This window comes from Uranotaenia lowii, chromosome 1 (assembly GCF_029784155.1).
Source record: "Uranotaenia lowii strain MFRU-FL chromosome 1, ASM2978415v1, whole genome shotgun sequence".
Lineage (NCBI taxonomy): Eukaryota > Metazoa > Arthropoda > Insecta > Diptera > Culicidae > Uranotaenia > Uranotaenia lowii.
This window is the reverse complement of record NC_073691.1, coordinates 164,267,780-164,285,240: the sequence shown is the minus strand read 5'-3', so window position 1 is coordinate 164,285,240 and position 17,461 is coordinate 164,267,780. Positions and strand designations below refer to the sequence as shown.

Genomic DNA, 17,461 nt, shown 5'->3' with positions numbered 1-17,461 from the left:
GGCTTAAGGAGCGCTTCGGTTTGCAGAGGTGTGTTGTTTTTCATTGATTAGTTTTGATACGGCTGGAGGAAGTATTGAGATAGCACAAGACGGTTTAGCAACCATTGTTTAAAAGGAACACGATACGAATTTATAAAAAAAAATTCACTATTCGAAGATCCAGAAAATTATTCAACTTATAAAGAAATAATTTTAATAGAAGAAGACTGGTTGTACGGATGATCAATTCATGTTAAAAAAAAACCTTCTTGACGTCCTTGATCTTACATGATTGCACTTTCTATTAACAAATGTTGTTAAAACACTTAATAAGTTTTTATTTCATTTGTTTGGAAGTCCCTTCCATGAAAGAACCATGCGCGAAGGGAACAAACGATATTAGAACCATAAACTATAACAGATGCCTTTTTCGCACACAGAAAGTCTTCCATGCCGAAATATATCAGAGACAACCATCCCCAACAGACTAAGATCATATTTATATACCGATTTAAAAAGTTAGGGATGTTTTAATAAATATGCAATTAAAACTAACTGTTTTGTGTTTAGAGCGTCCAATCCCAAGAATTCCCGACCCGGAATAATGATTTGTTTTTGTGTTTTATAGGTATTTTTCGCATCAAACTTTGTTATACGTTTCATATACATTATAGAATCGTCGCATAAAACTCGAAAAAACAGCATTTAACTACCAAAATGGAGCCAATATAATAAAACATTTTTAATTTCTGACTTAAGCGATAAGAATTATACAAATTGGGCGATATTCAACCCCCAAATCGCACATTCTGAAAGTATGCGAAAGCGTTTAAGTTTTGCTCTCAATGCATGTAAACCGTTGCCGGCGACAATTTTCCTGCTTCTCTCATCGGACAATTTTCCCAAATATACCGTCAAACGGGGCATCATGCAACAGCGGGGTTGGATGCAACATTTAGATAACACCACACTGATTTAATTTTTAATTTAATGTAATGGGATGAAGATATCTTTTAATGATTACAACATGATGATGACATAATTTCTAGCATGCTGAGATAGTTCTTAAAAGATTTTGATTTTCATAAAAAATTTAAAAAATCGAACAATAAATGTACAATTTTTAACATTTTTCGATGCCGTAAAAAACTATACCCAGTATGAAGGATTGGCTTGATAATATCACTGATACATCGAAGCAATCACGAAAAGCCTCAAATGTATCGAGGCAATCCATGATTTGAACTTCAAGCACATGGAGTGAAAATTTATTCAGTTCAATGTTAGTCTTTAAAATAATCAGATCAATAAAAAGTATTCTCTAAGACGTAACATTTTTGGCGACGAGGATTCGAACGAATCTATAGATAGTCTTTCGAAATGGGAGGAGATTCCAACCATGGTCAAACCGGTTCCAGTCAACGCCAAGCAGCCAGTTCCAGCCAAGGCCAAGCCGACATCCAGCTGGCAATCCTACGGTTGCTCGAACGTCTGACAAACCAGCAGCAGCCTCAGCAACAGAATCCGGAACAAATCCTGGAATCCCTTTCGTCAAACATTTCCGAATTCGTTTACGATCAGGAAAACGGATTGACGTTCCAGCGGTGGTTTTCCCGGTATCAAGATCTGTTCGAGAACGACGCACGGCAGTTGGACGATGCAGCGAAGGTCCGATTGCTGCTCCGCAAGTTGGACACTCTATCCCACAGCCGCTATCTCAACTATATTCTGCCTGCACTTCCCAAGGACATCGATTTCCGAGAAACGGTATCAACCTTGAAGAAAATTTTCGGCAGTCAGGTTTCCATGTTCCGGAAGCGTTTCCAGTGTCTCCAGATTGTAAAAAACGATATGGATGACATCATCGATTACGGCAGAAAGGTGAACCGTGTATGCGAGGATTTCGAGTTCCAGAATCTCACTCTGGACCACTTCAAGTGTTTGGTATTCGTCAGCGGTCTGAAATCGGCGAAACACGCTGATATACGAGCCAGGTTGCTGACCAAAATGGAGAATGAAACAAACGAAGCCCCAGCCACTCTTCAGTCGCTTATTGACGAGTTTCAACGCCTCGCCAATCTGAAGGAAGACACGTCGATGATTGAACATCAATCAAGCTTCAAATCATCCGTTCACGCCGTCAGAAACACGAAAAGTGCAACGAGTGCGTCGCAGCAAAATTCTCCGAAGCTACCCAAGTCACCGTGCTGGCAGTGCGGTCAAATGCACTTTGTGAAAGTGTGCCCATTCAACAACCATCTTTGCCAGAATTGTAACCGCACCGGCCACAAGGAAGGTTACTGTTCTTGTAATCACAAAAGCACCACCAACATCACAAGCACAGTCCAACACAACGATGGCAAGAAGCGTTTCAGAAGGAAGAAGCGTTCCAGCGCCGAAACCAGAGGGGAGTTCATCATCAACCAAGTTGAACATCGTGCAAGCCGCAGGAAATTTGCTTCAGTTCTTGTCAACGGACAGCCAGTGTCACTCCAGATTGATTCTGCCAGTGATATTTCCATCATTTCCTCAAAAGTGTGGGAACAAATCGGCAAGCCTACCATGAAGCCTTCTTCGAGTCAAGCCACAAATGCATCTGGTCAACCGCTAACCCTCCTTGGCGAATTCAACTGCGAGGTAACAATCAACGGCCAAACCCAGCAAGCAAGGTGTTTCGTGACATCGGTTTCCGGTTTGAACCTGATCGGCATTGAATGGCTAGACCTTTTCGATCTATGGTCTATTCCGTTTAAATCGATCTGCAATCAAATCGCAATATTTTCACCGGAAAGAATCGACAAGGAAATCAAACAGATGATGGTCCAGCACAAGCAACTGTTCAGCGGCAGCCTTGGTCATTTCAATCGCTCTAAAGTTCATCTTCACCTGAAACCAAACCCCAAACCGGTATTCTGTCCACGACGTCCAGTTCCATTCAATTCAATTCCGCTAGTCGACACCGAACTAACCCGTCTCCAGAACCTGGGAATCATCTCACCCATAGAATTCTCGGAGTGGGCAGCGCCGATTGTAGTGGTGAAGAAACCGGACGGCAGAGTACGAATCTGTGCTGACTATTCGACGGGACTCAACGACGCATTAGAAGCCAACCATTATCCACTGCCAGTACCAGAAGAAATTTTTGCGCAGCTGGCCGGCAGTCAAGTCTTCAGTGTCATAGATTTATCGGATGCCTATTTGCAGCTGGAAGTCACCGACGAGTCGAAAAATCTCCTCACCATCAACACTCATCGAGGACTTTTTCGATTCAACCGTCTCGCTCCGGGAGTCAAATCCGCACCAGGGGCTTTTCAATCAATCATCGACGGTGTAGTAGCTGACATTCCTGGTGTGCGCCCTTTCATCGACGATGTTATCATCCACGGCAAGAGTTGGGAAGAGCATTCGAAATCCTTACAACTCTTACTTCGCAAATTCGAGGACTGCGGTTTCCGGCTCAAAATTGAAAAATGCAAGTTTTTCCAAACCGAAATCCGTTATCTAGGCCACATCGTTGATACAAAGGGTATCCGTCCCGATCCGGCGAAGATCAAGTCCATCGCCAACATTCCTGCGCCAAAGAACGTTTCCGAGCTCCGTTCGTTCCTTGGTGCTGTTAATTATTACGGCAAATTTGTCAAGCAAATCCACGACTTACGGCATGCCATGGACCAGCTGTTGCGCAAAGACGTGAAGTGGGAATGGAATTCCGAATGTCAACAATCATTCGACAAATTCAAGCAAATTCTAAATTCCAACCTGTTGCTGACACACTACGATCCCAAGTTGCCTATCGTCGTAGCAGCCGATGCATCAAAGACGGAAATTGGTGCCGTAATTTTTCACAAGTTTCCGAACGGTTCTTTAAAAGCGATTCAGCATGCATCCCGATCCCTCTCAACTGCAGAGCAAGCCTACGGTCAACCTGAGAAGGAAGCACTAGCGCTTGTGTATGCTGTAACCAAATTCCACAAGATGCTTCTAGGAAGAAGGTTCACTCTTCAAACCGACCACAAACCTCTGTTGTCGATTTTCGGTTCGAAGAAGGGCATTCCTCTCCACACCGCCAACCGGTTGCAGCGATGGGCGCTGATATTATTGAACTACGACTTCGAAATTCAATACATTTCTACGAACGAATTTGGTTGTGCTGATATGTTGTCTCGACTTATCGACAGCAGCATCCGTCCGGAAGAGGATTACGTCATCGCAGCGATAGCCTTGGAAGAAGACATGGTAAGCATCCTACAAGCATCCATTGATGCAGTTCCAGTATCGTTCAAAGCACTCCGTGACGCCTCAAGCAAATGCAACACACTCAAACAGGTGATCCGACACATCAACGAAGGTTGGCCAGCTTCATCACAACTCGTCAGCGAGCCGGTCAAACCGTTCTTCCAACGTCGTGAATCTCTAAGTGTGATCAACGGATGTGTGATGTTCCAAGAAACGGTGTACCCATTGCGCCATCGCAGCCAAAGCTCCAACGAAGGTGAAATTGGAATCATGGCCCATTCCGGAGAAGCCCTGGTGTCGAATCCATATCGACTATGCAGGACCAGTTGACGGTGTCTACTTTTTCGTAGCGGTGGATTCCAGTTCCAAGTGGCCAGAGGTGATTGCAACCAAATCGACAACGGCGAGCTCAACCATCAAGCTTCTTAAGCAGATGTTCGCTACATTTGGAATCCCTGAAACGATTGTGAGCGACAACGGAACCCAATTTACGAGTTTTGAGTTCCAAACATTCTGCCAGCAGTCCGGCATCGAGCACATCCGAACGGCGCCATTCCATCCACAATCAAATGGGTTGGCAGAACGTTTTGTGGACTCTCTCAAGCGTAGCCTGAAGAAGATTCAATCGGGGGAGAAACTCTCGAGGATGCACTTCGAACGTTCCTGACTGTTTATCGCTCAACACCAACTGAAGATGGACAGTCACCAGCACAGAGGATGATGGGAAGACCGATGCGAACCGTATCATCACTTCTACTTCCTCCGAAACCAACTCGTGTGAGGCCCAGCTCCGTGATGAACCGCCAAACTGAAACATTCAACCGAAAACATGGTGCCATCTCCAAACAGTTCAAGCCCGGTGACACAGTTTACGCGCAGGTACATCACAAGAACTCTTAGTCCTGGAAAGCCGGGGTGGTCATCGAGCGGATTGGCTATGTGAATTACAACGTTCAGCTTCAAGAATCCCAACGTCTCATCAGGTCCCATGCCAATCAGCTCCGCACACGCCTTTCCGAAGAGGTGGAATTCAAAACCGAATCTCCGTTATCAATTTTCCTGGATGGTTTTGGTCTTCAAATTTCGCAGCCTCCACGACCTGTACCTCAAGCCGATGAATCAGTGCCGGAACCGGAAGACGGTGCAGAACCCCACTTTAATTCATCTCTCCTAACAGACGATGAATCGCTCAAGTCGGATTAAGGTGAAGCCAAAGTTCCGGAAGAGGTTCCAGCACGACCAAAACGTCTCCTGCGGCTACCATCCAAGCTCGAAGGGTACTGGATGTTTTAGCGGGGGAGAAATGATACATCGAAGCAATCACGAAAAGCCTCAAATGTATCGAGGCAATCCATGATTTGAACTTCAAGCACATGGAGTGAAAATTTATTCAGTTCAATGTTAGTCTTTAAAATAATCAGATCAATAAAAAGTATTCTCTAAGACGTAACAATCACCTACAAACTTTATACTGGTTTCCTCATCCTATACCAACACTATTGATGTAAAAATAGTTTTCGGAAAATCACTCAATTTTTTTAAATAAATATTTTTATAATTCAGTTACCAGTGCGGGGTAAAATGCAACAAAATGCAAATCAAAGAAACACCTTGTAAATCTCATATCCAAATGCTGGAATATGATTTTTATGCATCACGCGTTTGTCAACACTGAAATTTCTTTCATCCAATCATTTTTTTTAATGATTTCGGCTTTTTCAATTTTTAGTACTATTGTTTTACCCCTAAATGTATGCAGCACCCTAATTTTCAGAAAAAATGTGAAAATAAGTTTTCACAAAACAAAAAATCACTGCAAATGGTGTTTTCATGCGTAATGATCTTGAATTCATCGAAAATTTATCAAAAACTATACATTTTCATACGTTTTCATAAGATTTCTTATCAAAAACATAGTTTGTTGCAAGTTACCCCATTTTCTGAGGAGAATGAAAATCGCATGTTTTTAGAAAATTAAAAATAACTGCAGAAACCGTTAATTTTTCTGACTACGCCAGTTTGATGTCCCGTCAACCTTGAAACTTTTAATGCATAAAAGGTATGATTAACTGTGAACATAAAGTTTTTAAAAGCCAATGAAATTGAAAATTGTTGCTTGTTGCCCCAGTTGACGGTACCATTCGAGATTTTTAGCAATCTGGTTGCACTGCTTATCGCAGACAGAACAACAAGTTTGTTTTCTCACTTGAATCCCACGTGGGAGAGCAAATTTTTGAACATGGCGGACTTTTTGTCATATTCCATTTATACCGACTTTAAGTAACTATTTTTATGATCGTTTACTTACATTTTTGATGAAAATAATTCCTTTTTCTGGAACATTCTATTGCACATTGTGTAGAAGAGAAATCTGAAAGCAAAAACAGTTTTGTATGCAAGGAAAACGCGTTGCTTCGGAAGCTTACTTGGACATTTTTATTTTGCAGAAAAAAATATCAAAACAACAGTGGCCATATTCACCACAAATTAGTACAGTTTTATGTAGCGAAACAGATTTTTGGATTTGTATTTTTTTGCTACAGATTCTGTATGAACAGAAGATAGATTTTTAAGATTATGTAAAGATAGTAATGATTTCTCACACTTAAAAAAACAGTTATGTTCGTTGTCTGAAACGAAGCCATTTGGTTCTGTCAAAAAACATGATTTTATCAATATATTTAACTACAAATCTATCCATGTTTAAGATATTGTTTCGAAAATCAGGACTAATAACACAATCTCAATTAGTGTTTTAAAAAATTCGGGTCAATTTAACCATTTTAAAAATAAGGATGGCACACCAAAACATCAGAACAAATGCTAAACAGTCAGGACACCTGGACACTAGGAAACCAAACTGAGAACAGTATTGTTTTCTCTCTGCTCTTTGTTGATTAGGAGGAGCCGCCCAACCCTGCCTGTTATCGTCTCTGATAAAATTTCTCCTAAGGCTAAATAGTTTAATGGTTTATAATATGTTTCCAATAAAAATTTTCTCAGAGCCCTCCATAGCTTGCATTATTATTATTTTTTAATTCTAAAATATTAAATGCCTAATCATACATGGGGGAAAAAAATTTCAGTTCAGATTAGTATTATGTCAAGCTGGATACGAAAATTAAAGCAACGATTTACACATTCAAGCTTCCAACAAAGCAATACATACTTTGACAAATCATCCCTGCATACATGAAATCGTATCAGAAATAATAACACAAGTCGTTCACAATGGTGTTGCGAATCGCAATTCCAGTTGCATAGTGAAAAGATCGTATACAATGTCGTCTGAAGTTACAATCACAGATCGACCACGTTTTGATAGACAGCTAGCACTTCTTGGACATTGAATCCTTATGAGGCGCCAACATCGAGTCAGACCACTTACCGGTGATGGTGAAGATGCGCCCAAAACTCTCCGTAATGAACAACATACGAATCCGATGCCCACCTCGGTCCCGCAGAGGACGAGCTTGACGAAGCCCCTCTCCAGGACTGTTGGGATACGATTCGAATTTTCCAGGAGAAAAAGCGCCGCCTAGAGGAGGAGGAGCTTAAGGAGCTGGAGCAGCTGCATCGTTCCCAAGAAATGCGGAAAATCTATCAGATGCTCAACACATCCCGCAAAGGCTTCATGCCGCAAGCCGGAATGTGCCGGTTTAAGGAAGGAGGCGTCCTGGAGGACAATCGTGAGGTGATCAAAAGGTGGAAGCAGCACTTCGATGAACACCTGAACGGCGCACATGCAGGAGACCAAGACGTTCGGGAAGCTGCATCGCCGGCGTAGCCAACAACGTATTGGAACCACTTCCAATGATAAGTGAAGCTAAGGAAGCCATCCGTGAGCTGAATTGCAACAAATCGACTGGGAAGGATGGTATCGCAGCTAAACTCATCAAAATGGGGTCGGACAAGTTGGCCGATTGCCTACACCGGTTGATGGTCCGGATCTGGGAAACAGAACAGCTACTGGAGGATTGGAATAGTAATAATAATGGGGAAATATGCCCCATCTTCACTAGGGGCCACAAATTGGACTGTGAGAATAACCGAGCGATCACTGTCCTCAATGCCGCCTACAAATTGTTGTCCCAAATCCTATTCCGCCGCCTAACGCCACAAGCAAACAGACTCGTGGGAAGTCATAAAGCCAGCTTCATGGAGGGACGATCTACATTACGGCAAATCCTCCAAAAATACCGCGAACTTCATGTCCCTACGCACCATCTATTCTTCAACTTCAAAGCCGCATACGACACAATCGACCGTGACGAGCTATGGAAAATCATGGACGAGAACAGCTTTTCCGTGAAGCTGACCAGACTGATCAAGGCGACGATGGATGGAACGCAGTGCTGTGTGTGGATTTTGGGTGAATTGTCGAGTTGATTCGAATCGCGCGGGGACTTCGACAAGGTGATGGTCTATCCTGCATGATGTTCAACTTGGCGCAAGAAGGTGTTATTCGACGAGCGGTGGGCGAAATGCGGGGCACGATTTTCAACAGATCCAGTTAACTTATCTGCTTTGCCGACGGCATTGACATAGTCGGCAAATCATCTACGGCGGTGGAAGAGATCTACCGAAAACTGAAACGCGAAGCGGGAAGGATTGGGTTGATGATAAAGATAAATACGTCCAAGACGAAGTATAAGCTAGTCAAAGTACGGGTCCGAGACCGACCGAGACCACTTGCCCAGCACGATCGACGACGACGAGCTGGAGATAGTCGAAGACTTTGTCTGTCTCGGCTAACTGGGGACCGCAGACAATGACACTGGCCGTGAGATCCGGCGGTGAGCTATCAGCGGAAGTCATGCCTATTATGGACTCCACAAGCAACTGCAGTCGAGAATACTTAGACCTCGCACGAAGTGGAATGTTTTGAACATGACGCTCTTTAGGTCGGTTGTCTTCTTCGGGCACGAGACGTGGATATTACTCGACCTGTGCACACTCGGAGGATTCGAGCGACGAGTGTTAAGAACCATCTTTTGCGATGTGAAGACGCGACGCCAAGGGTGAAACACGAGCTCACGCGACTCTACGGCGAACCCAGTATCTAAAAGGTGGCGAAGCTGCACGGATACGCTTCGAATCCGGTAGGAACGAGACGAGCAGGGGTGCAACGAGAGAGGTGATAAGACCAAGTGGACGTTATCTGGCGAATATGGAATGCCAGTGAAATTGGAGAATGGTTGCCATGGACCGAGTAAATTGGAGGAATATTGTTCAACAGGGTATGTCGTAAGACAGAAAACCATGTTTATAAAAAATCCCGTTTTGAGTACTTCTGGCCACTTTTGTACGCCTTTTATGACTAAGGTCCCGTACAACGCACATTTAAATTACTGTTACAACTTTCAAGTTGGTTCATGAGATCATATCAAAATGGCTTAATCCTGGATTTGCTAGAGTAATACGAGTAAGTACGATCATTATCGTCCTCTTCTCCAGCAGGCTCAGATAGAGTAGTCAGTTAAATACCGGTAAGTCGGTAAGATGTTATTGTTGAGAGACGTATTAGATTCTCACTCTGCCGTCGGCTTATTTTTTTTCGTTGCTTAAAAGTTCGCATGTTATGGTTATGATTTTATTATTGGGAGAGAAGGAGCCAATGCCAGTATTGGTTTCAATTCAACGTTTGCAACGTTTCCTTTTGGGCCTTCAATCGGAAACGAACGTAACCGTAAGACTCGTGGTATCGAAATAAATATTTCACCAAAGTTGATAAAAGAAATCGGTACTCCTTAAGAGAAACAACTATCAATTTGCAATAATCACGAATTTGGAAGAAAAAATCCATTACTCAATTATAAACCAAAAGAACTGAGCCTACATTTTGTGTTGCAAGATTCCACTTTGATGGATGAAGTCAACTGAGTTGGCACGATAGTTAATAGCAATCATTCTATGCTGCTGACTGGCGGCATCTTATGTCAACTCATCTCTATTTACCGGTCGACTCGGAGCTAATTGAATATAATACATTCATACCTCACACACCGCAGCGCCCTAGTTGATTTATCTCGAGTGTGAAGTCCACCCGGCCGCCGGACCGAACCAATAAACACTAGCAGTCAATTATAGCAGCAATTAAATACCAATTATGAACCGAATCAAACTCGACAGGCTCCATTAGCATAAACACTCCTAAAGTCCTGTTGCCCGGAGGTATTTCCGGAAGCCGACATGATAATCAAACAAACAGATCCGCCGCCGCCATCTTCTATTAACCCTGTCGATTTCCGCACCACACGGACACAATAATGTGTTGACGTCCGGCTGCTGATGCTGATTTAATTGTACGGATCCATTCAATTAATCTGCTGCAGTTAGGGTAACCAGAAAATAGTTAAAAAAAACAGTCGAACATAAGCTTCATTTTCGTGACTTTAGTCATTTTTGTGATTTTTGTATTTTTTGTCATTTGGGTCGCTTCTGTCATTTTTGTCGTTTCTGGCTAGCCTATTTAGCTGCAGCATACTTACATTATCAGGCAAAATATGAGCCACAGCTACACACTAAGATTGAAATTATTTCACTCGGGATAACGACTTCACGAATCACAGGGGACATACTTCATATACACGAAATTCGAATGAAAACCCGACCGAATCTCGTGACGACTCACTTTTCCTGAAATCCAGGAGAAAACGTTTATGAATGCACAGGTACTTGATCAATCGTCCTGAATTCAGGACAGTTATCTCCTGTATCACCTCTGGCTCATCCGATTTCGCGCGTTTTTGCCGATGTATGATTATACAACTGTCCTCTATCCTTTTCTATCGTGTGACATTGCAACGTTCAGTAGTCAAGGTTAGTTTCGGACTGTAAGTGTAAGTTTTCGAACGAAAAGGGGAAAAGCACATTAATCTGCAAGTAAGTTGTAATTTTTGTTTCTTAAACCTTGATTTTGAAATCTGTTTTTTTTTTTCATCGAAAGGATCAAGTCAAAAGTGGAGGCAACGAAAACAGCGACTTCCTTCAACTCGGTATAGTCGAGCAGCTGCAGCAAATGGTTCAAAGGAGGCAAACGGAGCACAAACCATCATGAGAGGTACCACGCAGACAATTCATCTGGCAAACGCAAGTCCACTAGCAAGTTCTCCGAAAAGGGACGGTTCAACTACCAGTGAAAATTTTGAAAAAAGAACGCTTCCAAATCGCAAGAGGAGACGGATTTCCGGAACAGGTCCCATAATCCGCGTTTTCGTCATCAGTGTTCCGTGTGGATTTTTTTTATCAAATCTTTCAGTTGTTGTGTGGCCTTATGTGAAAATTTTTAACATAGCTTGGAGTGTTTGGAAATAAATACTTTAAATTCATTCATAGTCTGTGTTGCGTTTCTTTAATTTTCTTGCACGATAACATTTTGGAAAAAAAACAGTCCCGAATGTACAGGAAACTAATTACGAATTCCCTATAACTCTCAGGAAGAACGCGTTTCGAATTCACAGGACGTTTTGACAGTTGTTTTCCTGAGCTGTTTTGCTGTCCTGAAATCGTCCTGTAATTTCAGCTGTTGAAAATACAGGACGAAATCGTCCCGACCACAGGCAAAAAGATTAAGTGTGTAGCCAGGAATTGACCGGGACTGTCTACAAATCCAGTAAGTGTATTTTGGCTTTCGTAGCACACCTCTACAATGAAACATTTCGCACCCACAGGATTTCATGTTTTCCTCAAGGCCGACGGCCATGGTTCCTTAAGTAGCTACACTACTATACATAAGTTTAAGCTCCGGCACTAGACTCATTATGTTGTATGTAACAAATTGCGGCAGGCGGCAAGATATTTGGTAGTGTGATTCATTACTATTTAAATAGAATATTAAAAGCTGTCCACAAAACATTGTTTTGTCAGACTGTTTTCCAATACAGTATAACAGGTTGAATCCTTCGGTCAATTTAAACGAATCACTTCTATTCCTCACTCTATTTCTGGTGAATTTACCTATCGAGATACATTATATCCCGCCAGTTGGAAGGCCACGGTCAAGCGCTACATTCATAGATATATGTAGTCATCAACAGTCTCACTCTCACCCTGTTATGATAATAAATTGATGGAATAACATTCGTTCATTGAGCCCAGGTGAAAGGGAAGGATCAATACATAGAGCATACGGGATATCATGGCGGCAAACCATCACCGTCTCGCCACACCACCAAGAGATTCTGGCAAACGTTTATGCTAATCATCTGCCTAATCGTTCGTCACCTGGGCGATCAACAGACGACAGAACTGTGCGAAAGTTATAAACCGTTTTGATTTACCTATTTACTTCCGAGTGTTCGAGTATGGATGGACTTCTCTTCTGGTAGGGAAGAGTAAGGAAGAGAGCATTTGATAATAATCAATTACATTACCCAACAAGGCACATCTCACAGGACCGATGACATAGCTAATCGGTGAAAGTGATCCTGAGATTTCAAGACTTGATTCATTGTACGGTTGTGTTTTGTAGCTGCATTACAAATAATGTGATTATGGTCCTATAGCTGTAGCCACTCATTGGGATACAAATAATTACATACATACAGATTTCCTTAAGCTAGCCATACCTTACACTACATTTGCCCAAACTTGTTGATTCTATGCTTCTCCATACACCATTCATACACGTTACAAACATCTTGCCAAAATGATTGTGCAAATGATCACTGGCAAAAACAGCAACTAAAGAGTGTATCGAAAATTAACTATAAACATATTTGGGCCTTCTACTTACTAACACGTGAACGCTCACAACTGTGCTCACCTGTATGAAGCATCTTGATCTGTCAAGAGTGAACTAGCGCTTTGTTTACGTTTGAACACTATACGTTAGATCAGGGGTTTTCAGATCGTGCTCCGCGGAGCACTTGGTGCTCCGCGAAGCTTTTGAAAGTGCTCCGCGATGTACGCAACGAAAACCATAAACCAACCTTGAAAATCTTTGAATTTCTTGAATTCTTGAATTCTTGAATTCTTGAATTCTTGAATTCTTTGGAAGTCTCCCAAACTTGTCAGGAGACTTGAGACAGCATCTCTTCGTCTAGTTCAAAATGTTAACATAAACAAGTCTCAGCAACTGAAATCGCAGTTCAAGTTGCCGAGTGTGGACCAAGCGTTTGCAAATCCAGGATCATCCAGAAGCACAAACAACAGGTATGAATAAATGTGACTAAATAGCAACTATTTACTATTTTTTTCGATCAACCTTTAGTGAGCAGGATGACAACACAACTGCAATTAGCGATGCATCAAATGCGGAACCTCCATCGATGGTCGTTGAGCTGGATCTGGAGGAAATCGAAAAACCTCAGCCGGAAAATGTATCCATCGTCAAGAAAATAATAATCGCTGCAAAACACTCAATGAAAATTCTGTTCTTGCGTCGTACTTAGTCAGTTACCAAAAGCTGGAAAAGGGCATACTTTCGCTGAAAACTTAATCAAACCTTGTAAAGCATGGATCACTACAAATCTGGACGCACTATTTATTTTACCATAGTGCTCCTAGTTGTCGGATCTGGAATGTTTTGGCAGCACTTTGTAGAGGAATGTTTCTTCTACCAGTGCTGAAAATTTCATTACGATTCGTTTTGTTTCAAAAAAGTTACACGTGATGGAAGCCGCGAGATGAAAATAAATTTTGAACAACCACGTCAAAAACCCGACGTGGTCGGGTTCAAAAATCGCGAAATCGTTAAAAATTGTCAAATCAACCGTGTGTAGCGTTCTCAAACGTTTCCGTGAGATGCGTACTATAGATCGGCAGGTTCATACCAAGCGTTATAGTGGACCTAAGAATCAGAAACTGCATTTGAAGGTGTTGAGAACGATCAAGGAAAACACAGGGTAGTCGGACTATGACATTGCCAAGAAATTCAACGCCGACCGGTGCACTGTCAGCAGAATTCGTCTACGCGAAGGAATACGATCCTATCGGACCAGTAAGCAACCAAACCGGACATTGAAGCAGAATTTAGTTGCCAAAGGACGTGCCCGCAAGTTATACAAGAAGATTCTAACGAAGTTCGACGGATGCATCCTCATGGATGAGGAAACGTACGTGATGATGGATTTTTGGCAGTTTTCTGGCCAAAAATTATATAAAGCCACTGCAGTGGTGCACTGCACTGGTCATGGTGATGTCGCCGGCAACTTCAATTCGTTTTTGCTGATAAGTGTGCAAGAAAGTGTTTGATCTGGCAAGGTATTTGCAGCTGCGGACGAAAAATTCCGGTTTTTGTGAAAAACAAGATGATGGACTCCGAAATTTACAAGGAGGAATGCCTGAAAAACTTTTTTTTCGTACATTAGATCTCACAAAGGACTAGTTAAGTTTTCGCCAGATTTGGCAAGCTGCCACTACAGCTAGGAGGTTCTACAGTGGTATTGGCCCAACGGGTGGATTTTGTCGAAAAGGACATCAACCCACCCAACTGCCCTCAATTCCGCCCTATCGAAAAAATTTTGGGCAATTGTCAAGCAGAAGATGAAGAAGAATGGTAGGACGACTCGGGAAGCAACAGAGATGAAGAGATTGTGGAACAAAATAGCCGCTGAGGTCAGCGAATAGGGTGTTCAAACTATAATGAGTGATACTCAACCAAAAGTTCGAAAATTCATCAAAACAACATCGGAATAATTTTTTTTTCCTTTAATGTGCAATAAAAACCCTACATTTCAAGTACAAAACATTTTTATTTCGTTTACATAGCTCCGAGATAGACCCGTTTTAATGCGTCCAGATTTGTAGTGATCCATGCTTTAATTCAAGAAATTGTCCGTTGGTTGATGATAAACAGTGGGATTGGTAAGTCCGATTCCCATGTCTAAAGTGACGATACGGTTTCTCGGCAAATTTGTGACATGGCTGAAGATATTGAAAGCGTTTTAGTTTCTCGATTGAGAACTTCAAAATTCGCCATGTAGCATGACAAATCCACAGATGTAGCAAGACTAGCAATTCTAATGGTATTTGTACGCTTTCAAGTTTCTAAATGTTTCGAAGAAGATTTGTTCCTTTGCAAACCATTGCCAAGTTCCACAACGGGGCTGAAATTTTCAAGCTAATTGATGATTATATTTCGGATAGCAATATTCCACGGGGAATTCGTATTGATGTATGGTTAGAACGGTTAGAAATACTACTGGAGTCGTTGCCAAGATCAAAGAAAAGACCAAGATTGACATGCACTCGCTATGAAGAACTATCATCATCTTTGAAAGAATTCTTGGTCGAAAGCTTAAAATTAATCAATTTTATTGAGACTTGACCGAAAAATTTAAAGTTATTCAAGGCGTTGTGCGAAGAGATGGGTAGCTAACATTCCACGCTACTACTAAATACATACCGAAGTTCACTGGTTATATCGTGAAAAACGTTTCATCGCCCGTTTGAATCAAGACCGAAAGTACGTCTAAAGGTGACATAAATTTTGCATTGGGGGTCAAATTGAATAATGATAAGGGGCGCTTAAGGTTGGTTTATTTGACTGACATTTTTAATAAAATGAATGACAATCTTCGATTCCAACGACAAAACCATGGCCTCAACAGAAAAATCAAATTTTGAGCAGATTAAATCAGAAATAACTTCGAAGTTATCATTAGAAAATTTCCAAGAATTTAACGAGAATTTGCAGGTACGTATTATGACAATCACAACACTTATCGTTTATCACATTTTTTTTGTATTCCTTGATGTAAAGTTAAACTAACAGGCCCACGAATCTACTACAGTCATTCACAATTACAATTACAAAGTTTTTCCGCATTTGTTGAACAGCTTCCAGCTATATTTTCCCGAAGAATATCATAAAATGATGAAGATTTGAAAATTTTTCGTTGTCAAAGAAACTAGAATCATTAACATTGCAAGAATATGAATGCTTGATAGATATGACATCCAGGGGCGGTCCTAGAGTTGGCTCTTGGGGGGGGTGATTTTTCCAAATTTTCAAAAATCAGTCGATCAGAAGGATCGTGAACATCTGGCGAAAAAACGTTTATTTTGAGCAACAGAGTGGAGGAGAGGGGGAGGACCAGGAAGGGGGGTTACAGTTGCAAATAAAACTTTTTTTTTGTAGGTTTGTATAGTTATAGGTGTGTAATTTAAATAGCTTGAAATCAGAGAAAAATGGTAAAAACTTTTAACAAATTTTCTCAAAACACTTGTTTTGATATCTTGTTTATTAAACAATCTGCGAATCTTAGATGCTCACTGCGAAAAAGTGTTGATAGAAAGATTATTTTCGTATTTTTTTCAATTGATAAAAATTATAACTTTAAGTTTTCTTTGAAGAATTTTCCGATATAAACGTCATTTCACTAATGAAAATTAAACACACATTTTCGTTGAAGAAAACGTAAAAAAAATCTTCAAGTTATCCACAATATTTTTACTGGGCATTAATCAGCGTAAGACCCTCACCAAAATTTTAATGATTCTCATTTTGCAACAATTCAATATTTCAGTGAAAAGTCATAATCAATTGCAATTGAAATAACCAAACTTTCAGATTCAGAATGGATTTTTTAACCTCAATTAAGCTGGATTTCTACTCAAAAGTTTAAATATTATGGTGTATATGAGCTTAAAACAGTATCGACGATATAATTGGTGTGAATCCTGAAATCCAGCTGTGTTGGTCAAAAATTAGAAAAAAAAAATCTTCCGAATTTTGAACTTGAGCGATTGCCTTGTTTCCGAGAAAATAGTCAGGGATGAAGGAATAATTTTATTTCACCTGGGAAAAATAAAAAAAAATTGGCAAGTTTTTGTAACCTATGCTGTATAAACAGATTTTGGAAATAAACTGAACTCATTTTTTTATCATTATCATTATTTTTTATCCATCACCTTTAGTTTTAAAAGTAGTATTTTCAGTATTTTAAAAAAATTTAATAGATATCATAAGAGATGTACCGAATAGTGCTAAATAGTGAAAAACACTATTTTCTGAGCTTTGTATAGGATTCGGAGCATAACTGATATCAAGTTTCAACCAATAATCTAAGTTTCGTATTTTTAATGTAATTTTTTATTACCATAAAATCCCCATGATTGAAATTTATTTTTATAATTTTAATCATAATTTGGTCGCAGGACAACTTTATCGTAACAATTTCTTACTTAATTAACTTTATTTTGAAAGTTTTAAATTAATGAATGGATTTTTTTATAAAAACTACACAGCAAAAAAAAATGTAACGCTGGCCGATGTAATTTATGAAGATGTTAGCAAACC

General features: G+C 40.8%; 1 protein-coding gene across 1 annotated transcript; it reads left to right on the top strand.

The window, feature by feature from the left end:
• Positions 1-1,359: 1,359 nt before the first annotated feature.
• Positions 1,360-4,882, top strand: LOC129738099 (uncharacterized protein K02A2.6-like). The gene is made up of 2 exons (XM_055729285.1): positions 1,360-4,471; positions 4,536-4,882. Exons 1-2 carry the CDS (start codon positions 1,360-1,362, stop codon positions 4,880-4,882), a joined length of 3,459 nt encoding a protein of 1,152 aa, XP_055585260.1.
• The last annotated feature ends 12,579 nt before the right edge of the window (positions 4,883-17,461 follow it).